The sequence below is a fragment of the Fistularia commersonii genome, chromosome 17 (genome assembly GCF_037954325.1).
Source record: "Fistularia commersonii isolate RoL2024-O1a breed Wild chromosome 17, RoL_Fcom_v1.0, whole genome shotgun sequence".
NCBI lineage: Eukaryota > Metazoa > Chordata > Actinopteri > Syngnathiformes > Fistulariidae > Fistularia > Fistularia commersonii.
Window position 1 is genome coordinate 2,315,618 of NC_141300.1, and position 9,592 is coordinate 2,325,209.

At 54.2% G+C, this 9,592-nt stretch overlaps 1 protein-coding gene across 2 annotated transcripts; it reads left to right on the forward strand.

Annotated features, from left to right (window-relative positions):
- The first annotated feature begins 1,271 nt into the window (after nt 1–1,271).
- On the forward strand, nt 1,272–8,755 carry slc25a22a (solute carrier family 25 member 22a). 2 transcript variants are annotated; one of them, XM_086163764.1, is made up of 11 exons: nt 1,272–1,363; nt 5,925–6,108; nt 6,187–6,312; nt 6,376–6,431; nt 6,511–6,601; nt 6,905–6,959; nt 7,432–7,492; nt 7,662–7,806; nt 7,881–8,035; nt 8,123–8,198; nt 8,273–8,755. In XM_086163764.1, exons 2-11 carry the CDS (start codon nt 6,089–6,091, stop codon nt 8,424–8,426), a joined length of 939 nt encoding a protein of 312 aa, XP_086019890.1. In that variant the 5' UTR covers nt 1,272–1,363; nt 5,925–6,088; the 3' UTR covers nt 8,427–8,755. The 2 variants fall into 2 exon arrangements, with proteins under 2 accessions (XP_086019890.1, XP_086019889.1); XM_086163763.1 differs by having other exon boundaries at nt 1,327–1,478.
- Nucleotides 8,756–9,592: the final 837 nt, after the last annotated feature.

Below are 9,592 nucleotides of genomic sequence, written 5' to 3' on the forward strand. Positions count from 1 at the left end.
GTACCTCATACATGTCAAGCATGCGCTCTACCTCTGACTACACGTTCACAGCGGGCATACATGTCCTGCCCCAGTCTAACATAGTTCTCTGCCACTACAGATTTCCTCATACAATACCAGAGTTTCCCTCTTGGCACCCTGTCGTGCTTTTTCTAGGTCAAAAAAATGCAATGCTGTTCCCTCTGGCCTTCTTCTGCAGCACATACTGTATCTTTAGTACTCTTTCTAAGCTTGAAGCCATTCATTCATTCATTCTGCTCCTTATATGGGAAGCTGGAGCCTATCCAAGCCGTCATTGGACGAAAAATATGGAATTCACTCTCACATTCACACATCGGGACAATTCCGGGTCTCCCAAGAACCTCCATTATGTGTTCGGACTGCGGAAGGAACCCAGAAGAACCCCGCACAGACACGGGGAGAACATGGATACTCCACAAAGACAGGCCTCCTGCTCGAAGCCAACCGGGGACTGTACCCTCTGGCTGGAAAAGGAGATGGAAACACAGAACCCTGTGGATTTAAAGCGGCCTTCTGAACATATCGTGGCCTTAAGGAGGGCAAGTTGCTGTTGTCTCAACAGGATTGGACAAAGTCCAACTTTTTATTCTTTTAACTTCTGGAAGAGTCTGTCCGCGGCCCTCGGCCGTGAACTTTGACCCAAATACTCCAGTTTGTACATTGAGCCCCATGCAGTATTTCAACATAGCTATAATGATTGCTCAGCAGGGTGAGACCTTGGGTCGTTGACCCTTCTAAGCGTCGGTGTCCCGGCCTGGACCTGCCGGGCACCCGTAGATCTCAGCCTGGGGAGAAAGAGCAAACACTGGCAGCTGTTTCTACTCAGGGATGGACAGAGCCGACCATTTTAATGCCTGATTACATTTCCTGTGTGTGTGTGTGTGTGTGTGTGTGTGTGTGTGGATATATATGAGTGTGTGTGGGTGTGTGAGGAAAACCCATTTTGAGCTGCCTCCTCCACCTCACATCAGGGTTTCTATTTTTTATTAAAGATTTTAATAAGCAATAAACGTGCACTACATTAAAACGCATGGCCGAGAGCCGTGGCTCCCCGTTTGATTTATTTATCTTTTTTTTATGCATTTTGACGCTCAAGGTCGTCGGTGAGACGAGTCGTGATGTCAGGGTGACGCCACTCCCCCAGCGCACACACACACACACACACACCTTTCCTCCACCGCTGCACATGGATATTGCGCCTGTAATTCCACTACTCGCCGCTAGAGGTCACTGTTTCACCCATATACTGCTTTTTTTTTTCCTCTAATTCCAGTCCTCCATCTCCTCCTCTTCCTCCACCTCCTCTACCTCCCCTTTGCTGGACTCCGTGCTAGTAATACCGGTAGGTTTCTCCTGCAGGCGAACACACACACACACATACACACACACACACACACGCATACAGTCTTCCCAGCGGAGCTGCTTCGGAGAGGATTACCGGGGACCCAGCCTTTATGGTATGTACATACCGGGATGCAGTCACGGGAGACCGGCGTGTGTTTTAATCTCCATGGACGTCGTTTTTATAAAAAAAAAAAAAAAAAAACACCTGAGAATGACGTAACAGCGTGTTTTTTATGTGTGTGGGTATGGGGGGTGCGGTTCGTCGGTTTCCCGGTGTGTTCCGGTTCGCGTGAGGCAGCAAAGTCGTTTCCCGTTACGCATCCCGATGCTCCACTACACACACACACACACACACACACGCACACACACGCCGGCGTCGGGATGCGCAAGACACCAGCGTCTTCCGTAACCGTTAAAATGGACGGGCCGTTGAGGCGCAGGTGTATCTCCGGTTAACGGACACACACACACAACCTCTTCTTCCTTTTTTGGGGGTGCAGGGAAAGGGGGGGGGGCATCGGTAGTAACGGCAAGGTTAACCGGAACCGGAGGTTTGGACCGTCAACGGAGCATCATGCGTAATAATAATATTATTACTATATATGTGTGTGTGTGTGTGTGTGTGTGTGTGTGTGTGTGCATGCAGACTCCCCACCAACTGTCGGTCATGGGGGGCACACTTGCGGTAACCCCCCCCCCCATTCAAGTACACGTCACAGTGGGTGTGGGGGGGTCAGTGACGTCAGGTGGGCTCACCCGGAGGGACCCCGGTGCACCTTAAATCGTGAAAGTGAAATCACGAGTGTGTTGCAGGTCAGTGGCGGGTCAGGAAAGGGTTTTAAATTAAATGTAATAGATTGCATTTCTTGTTCTAGTGACAAATTGAGTAAATTAGCAGGATTGAATGGGCACAACTGCGATTTTAGTTATACACACACATTTATAGAGAGAAAATTTCATTTTATTTCAGTGTCACTCCAGTTTACACGATGTACCTGAACTCACCACTGGAACATAAACATATAGTTTCCTTTTTTTTTCCCTTTTTCGGTGAAACACAGGCTTCAGGAAGGTGCTTGGAGTTTTTAGTGCGTAAATATGTTGTACATTTACTGTAATACTACTATTTGTAGTATTTTACATGTTTTCCTGCTTCGCTCGGGCTAGAATCTTCTAGACGTATGGATGCGATGGAGAGTGAATGGAGAGCCATAGGGATGGCGAATTATTCATCAGGCCGGTGAGCGCAGGGTGTCAGGTGACCCCCCCCCCCCCGCCCATCCCTTCGCTAATCTGTAACCTGAAACCAGATTAATCCACACCAACGTTTCCCATCCTGATGCCAGGGTCGTTGTAGGTGGCGGAGCTACAGGGAGGGAGGGCGAAACAGGAGGCGCAGGAGCAAAGCCCCAGGTGATTTGGGGAAACAAGGCCACCGTGGACACGTCTGGTACGTCAAGTACGCGGGGGGGGGGGGTCTGGCTCCTCGCCGCCGCCTCTGCACAGAGCCGGCATTTTCTATTCTGAAATTTGACCCGGGCGACATTTCTAGATTTCTCAACGATTGTGCAGCTTTGTCTTCCGCAGCCCGGAGCGGCGTGCAAGGGGGGTGGGGAGAGGGTGGCTGAGGCCCATGCGGTGTCCAACGCCGCCGCGCCACAGGGCATCCGCCAGCAGGTATTAGGCTCATAATCCCGGCAGCGGCGAGGGGATGGACGAGTAATCAGATTTATCCGTGACACCGCCAAAATTTCATCCCTTATTTCCAGCGCGATGACTAAAAATAGGCGTCTTATAAATCATGCACGAGCGCTGCCGTGATGATGGCGGCGGTGGCGGTGGCTGACCTCCGCGCCCGATGTTGGCGTACGTCTCATCACCTTGATAGAACGTCGGGACGCTGAACTTATCACAGATCAATACTTGATCGGTAAATCTCCCCGGCGCCGGAGGGGATCGATCGTGGTTCCCACTTGCAAGGGCACCAGAACGTGTGGGTCAGTGTGTGTGTGCCGTCCACACACACACACACACGCACGCACCAGATGGGCCGCTAGCAGCAGCCGGCGAGGATTTTCCCTCCTTTCCTGTGTTTCTCAGTGCGGATCTGGCTCAGCAGCAGCAGCAGGCGGGGTCACATGACCTCGCCGACAACCGCCGCCGCTTTCACTTCCTCTTAGAGCTCGGATAGAAAAATTCGAACTCTTTCTGACACAGCAGGGAGGGAGGTCAAGGGGGGCGTTAGAGTGACGTCGTCAATTATGAGTTATCACTTTTTCTCTTTGAAACGGCATGAGGCCTGGCGGCCATCTTTGTTTCTCTTTAAACGAACGCCACAAACAGCCTCGACCTTCAAACCCTGCCTCCTCTCACGCTTAATAGATGATGATGACGATGATGATAACCATTCATACTGTGAAATAAACTGACCAATCAGAGGGCAGGGAATAAACGAACCAATCAGCTTGACATTTACATTTTTCCCTCAAAGTTTGAATCCATGCCGCCATTAGATACCGCAACCGGTGCACAGCGGGGTCACATGATGTCAGCCGGCGGGCGTGCACGGGGCGTTGGCACGGCGCGCACTTCACCCCGCGTCGGCTCATGTTTCTCCCGGCCGTTTGACGTGCGCAAAAGGGCGACCTTCATGAGGAGCCGACGCCAGGTGTTGGGACCGCCATAAGCCCCGCCCCCCGATGATGTCATCGATTGAGGAGGCGGATGAGGATTTTGTTGTTGTCGACCGAACTCGCCAGCTTCCTGGTCGGGCCCATTGTCCGCTGTGTTGTTGTTGTTTATGCGTCCGTGCTCGGCGTCACGGACGGTTGGGGGTCATAGGGGTCAGTTGGGGGTCATGGAAGTCAGCGGGGGGTCGCCGGCAGTTGCAGGGGTTAAAGTGCCATTTCAAGAGGCCGCTTGCACAACCACCATGTGTGGTGTTTGCTCATCATCGCTTATCTGCAGGGGCGAAGTCAAAATATCACCTGCCTGTGTGGAATGTGTGTGTGTGTGTGTGTGTGTAAGAGAGAGAGAGAGCGTGATGCGTTTAAAGTACAGGTTGTTGGATTTCATTTCAACTCTCCCACCCTTTTTGCTGGTTTTGAAAGTGCTCAGTGAGGTCGGAGGCCCGTCAGTCTGGCGGTCCGCGACACACTGAGGCTGTTTGTGAGTGCACAGACGCCGATTGTGGTACAAGGACAAATGTGTGTGTGTGTGTGTGTGCGGGGTGGTGCGGGGGTGTATGCATCTCCCTCCGCCAACGTCTATCTGGGACGTTCATGCTAGCCCTGATGGCTAAAGCTGCCTTCTGCGGCGTCAGCGGCGTTTGGGGACGCATGGCTTTCCAGGATGGGGTCACGTGAAGATCGTCACGTGAGGCTAGCGTGATGTTCCGGTGTGAACACATCCACGCGCCGCATGTGTGTTTTCTTGAGGAAGTTGCGGACAGGAAGCAGGGGAACAATGGTGTAAGATGTGGGGCCCGGTAGGAGGAGGAGGAGGGGAAGGGGCTCCATGCTGGGAGGAGGACATCCAGAGACCTGATCTCCACTCCTCCTCCTCCCCTCACCTCTCCTCCACCTCAGGAACTCCAGGCAGGGGCCTCAAGTCCCCATCCAAGCTAAACACACTCCACCCGCAGCTGCACACACACACACACACATAACAAACACTGGACTACAGAAAGCAGAACCCTGGATGTGTGTGCGTGGTGGAATTGGGGAACGCGGCGATTGGCTAGAAACCAGCCGGTGAGGATCTGAGTGAGCGAGAGAGAGAGAGTCGTGACTCGTGACAGAGGGAAACGATGGCGGCGGAGGAGGAGGAGGAGGAGGAGGAGGAGGCTGTGATTGGTCGGCACAGTGGGTGGAGGGAGCGAAAGGGGAAATGTGAAGCATCTTTTACACACTGAGCGTCCACTGTACCGAACACGGGCAGCATCTTGGCTCCATCAGAAGCGTTTCAGCCGCTCAGTGGCCCCCACCTCCGTACACACACCCCCACCCGTCTGACTGCACTTTCACAATAAGAGCGTATGCATTAAACATGAGTGTTCAAGGACAGGAGGCACAGATGTTCCAGCGGCGATAGGGCTGTTTGTCCGAGAGATAACCTGGCACACACACACACGCACACAGAGGTCCAGACTCCTGAGCTGAGGGTCGTTGCTCTGACAGCTTCCTGTCTTTTCCTGGACATTCTGGGCTGCGTATGTGTGTGTGTGTGTGGGGAGGGGGGGGGGGGGGGTCGGTCTCATTTTGAGTCGGTTGTCATGGCAACGGATTCTTCTGCACCTTATTATACTCTTTGATTTGTTTCCCTTGCGTGTTTTTTGAGAAACAAAAGCAGTGAGGAATTACAAAACAATTCACCCCCCCCCCCGGTGACCCTGCACGCATGGTACGGCCCGCTAACCCGACCCGGGTCGTACCATTGCAGCCGAGTCAAGTAAATGGTCGTTGTTTTCGTTACGTGGCGGTTTCACGGTAGCATCACGGGTTCGGAATTGAACGGGCGACCAGGTCTAACAATCAAATCACCGATGAACTTCTCCTCAGAAACCGTCGCCGAGTGTTTCCGAGAGCGGGCCCACGCCGGCGCGCACCTGAAGGCAGCACGCCGTCACGAAGCACAACCCCGAGGCGCGATCAGCCCAGCTGGGCGGCGGCGGTCACAGACGGGCGGACAGGAACGCGGCGCAGACGCACCCACCGCGGGATAAATGGCTGACAAGCAGATCAGGTGAAGCGGGGGACTCGGACGCTCACCGGCCAGGGATCCGCCGCTGCACGCTCACGGTTTTCCCTCTCCCGCCGCCAGTTTGTCCGCCAAGTTGATCAACGGTGGTGTGGCCGGCCTGATCGGAGTGACCTGCGTGTTTCCCATCGACTTGGCCAAGACGCGGCTGCAGAACCAGCAGAATGGATCGCGCCTCTACACCAGCATGTAGGTCAATTCCTAGCACACCATCATGCTAAAACGCCATTTTTTTAACATTTTCCTTCCCAGGTCCGACTGCCTTATCAAGACCATCCGCTCGGAGGGGTATTTTGGGATGTACAGAGGTGAGTTCATGCAGATCCGCACCCCCCCCCCCGCCCCACACTTCCTTTCATGCTCCCGCCGTGCTTTTCATCCTCTCAGGGGCGGCAGTGAACCTCACGCTCGTCACGCCGGAGAAAGCCATCAAACTGGCCGCCAATGACTTCTTCAGGCACCATCTCTCCAAGGATGGGTAAGGCCGACGCCGTTTACACCCGGCGCTAACAGGACGCAAACGGCGCCCTTTTTGAAGACCACCGTGGCATTGATCTCTATCCCTACCTCCACACACACACACACACACCGGCTAATGAATGATTGACTCGTCTGGACTCGGCTGCGTGTAAATGATTAACATCCCCCTTGTGCCTGACGTGTTTATGGCGGCGGAGAGAGATTAGCGGAGATAAAGCCGTCTGACTCTCACGCTGTCACTTACAGGCTCTCATTCTTTATTTCTTCTTCTTCTTCTCTCCTCCCCCACCCCCGCCTGCAGGAAACTCACTCTGGTCAAGGAGATGCTCGCCGGGTGCGGGGCGGGTACGTGCCAGGTGAGTTAGCATGCTCTGTTAGCGCTTTGCCCACGTGAAACGGCTACCGCCGTTAGCATCGCACGCGTGCGGGCCCTAAGTAGGACGACATGTGACACAACGTTGACCTTTAACCCGCCGTTTTCATGAATCGGCGTCAAGGTGCGTGCGGCCAGATAGCGGCGTGACGGCGCGCGGCTGCGTGCACGGTAGAATGAGGTGCTGTCAATGAGGCCCAAGGCTCGTAGCCCCGAGAGGCGTGATTAGATTAAGTGCAGCAGACCTTGGATTAAGATTGCAGCTGAGAACATGACCATCTCCCGCTTAATCCAGTTAACTAGTTACCACCGCGTGGATTAGGATGGAAAACAAGAGTGCGCGCTTGGCCGACGCATGCCAGTAGATTTGCAAAAGGAGCGGCGCCGCGTAGCTGTGAGCGCTCGCCGCCGGTGTCCACACGCAGCTCTAACGCGCGGCCTTTTTAATCCCGCAGGTTGTCGTCACGACCCCCATGGAGATGTTGAAGATACAGCTCCAGGACGCCGGACGCATCGGTAAGTGGAGTAATACGGGTAAACCCGGGGAGATAGTACCCTCTTGTGGCCAAATATGGGAATTAAAGATTTTATTAATATGACACGTGAGGTTCAAAATGTCCCCCCCCCCCCCACCCGGGTTGTGTGTGTGACCTCGGGGCTTGAGAGTGTGTCCGCTGTTCCACAGCTGCTCAGAGGAAACTGATGCCGGAGACGGTGGCGCCGGGCGTCGTCGAGGCCAAGTCCCCGACCGCCATGCAGCTCACCAGGCAGCTGCTGAGGGAGAAGGGCATCGCAGGGCTTTACAAGGGTCTGGGGGCCACGTTGCTCAGGTAGGACCGAATGGGAACGAATGAGAACTCTCCCATTGGACGATCAAGGGGTCACCCGCCTCCTCTCCCGCCAGGGACGTCCCCTTCTCCATCATCTACTTCCCGCTGTTCGCCAACCTGAACGAGCTGGGCAAACGGGGTGCCGAGGGGCCGGCGCCTTTCTACGTGTCTTTCATTTCGGGATGCCTCGCCGGGAGCACGGCCGCCGTTGCCGTCAACCCCGTGGATGGTGAGCGGCGGCGGGGGGGGGGCGCAGGAGGGGTTGGCGTGCAAGGAAAGGGGGTGCATCCGCATTCACCTCACTCTTATGTTGCAGTGATAAAGACCCGGCTGCAGTCCCTGAACCGCAGCAGCACCGAGGACACATACAGCGGAGTCGGCGATTGTATCAGGTGACCCGTCAGGCTAGATCCGGTCACGCCGCCGCCCCCGCCGGCGGTTTCTAACACGCCTTTTGCCCTTGCAGGAAAATCCTTCGCAACGAAGGCCCGTCTGCCTTCCTGAAGGGAGCCTACTGTCGAGCTCTGGTCATCGCGCCACTCTTTGGTATCGCCCAGGTGGTCTACTTCCTGGGCGTGGGCGAATTCATTCTCAGCCTCTTGCCCAAAAGAGACACCTAAGAAGGAGCCCCCCCGCCTGCCACGGTGTGAAGAATCATCTCATCCCCAGTGAATCGTGTTTTCCTTTCCCCGTCACCCACCGCTTTTCCACGGTTGTCGCGTCGAATGTTTTCCGGGGGGAAAAAAAAAAAACAGTTTTGGAAAGAGCCTTTTATTTGCCAAGCTGCCTGTGGGGAGGGGGAGGGGCGTCCGACCCCCCCCAGCCCTGTTCCCCCCGGACGTGGAGCCACAAATATCAGTTTTGGATCTTGACGGATTATTGTTGTCTGATTATAATGTGGTGTTTTTAATATGATTGTGGAAGTTTTGTCACACACTGCCCTCGGGTGCTGCACTTACGCTAGCTCCCCCCGCCCGCGTCGCCCGTAGATCTTTCAACCAGCATTGTCCTCCGATGGAGAGCGGTGTCATTGAGCGAACGGCCAACACACCGAGGCGGAACCTCAGATTGTGTCGATTGGGACCGGGACGGGAGATAAGATATCCCGCTTTCTCAAAAAAAAAAAAAAAAAAATCCTCTGACCCCAAGTGAGGATCAGACTTGTCGCCCCCCCCGTGTCCCTTCCTGTAAAGCGGCCGTCAAGACGCCGGTTGGCCGGGATTTGAAGTGGATCGGGGTTTTTCGATCCGATAACTGCTGTAATGGCTGCGGGCCAAGGAGGGGGGTCTGTTGATGGGGCGTGATGCCGACGCCAATCACATGCACACTAGACTCACAGGAAGTCCTGCAGAATGACCTCCAGCAGGGCTGGACAAATTATCAGTAGAAAAAAAAAAAAAAATATATATATATATATATATATATATATAGAGAGAGAGAGAAAAAGAGACATTTTTATATGTGTATAGACACGTATATATACAAACAATAGACGTGTGTATATATGTATGTATGGCAGATATTTATCACTTGCCAGTCCTGCTGTCAATCATCCTCTGCTTTATCTACTCTTTGGCTCCGCCCCTATCAGTGACATCACGTTGGGGGGGATGAGGAAGCCCCGCCCCCTGAAGAAATGCTTTTAATCTCCCTCCGGGAGCAGCCCCCTCCACCCCACCTCACTTTAATTCTTCATCAAGGTCACGTTGACGTGCACTATCCGACCACATTCCTTCTCCTGTGCCCGTCGCCAGCGTGCGCGTGCTCAGTGGCAGTACCACGGTGA

Excerpts from the sequence above, each read along its gene's own strand:
- slc25a22a (XM_086163764.1), top strand. The coding sequence starts at position 6,089 with ATGGCTGACAAGCAGATCAG. Across the intron at positions 6,109-6,186 it reads ATGGCTGACAAGCAGATCAG|TTTGTCCGCCAAGTTGATCA; the intron begins GTGAAGCGGGGG and ends TCCCGCCGCCAG. Across the intron at positions 6,313-6,375 it reads TCGCGCCTCTACACCAGCAT|GTCCGACTGCCTTATCAAGA; the intron begins GTAGGTCAATTC and ends TTTCCTTCCCAG.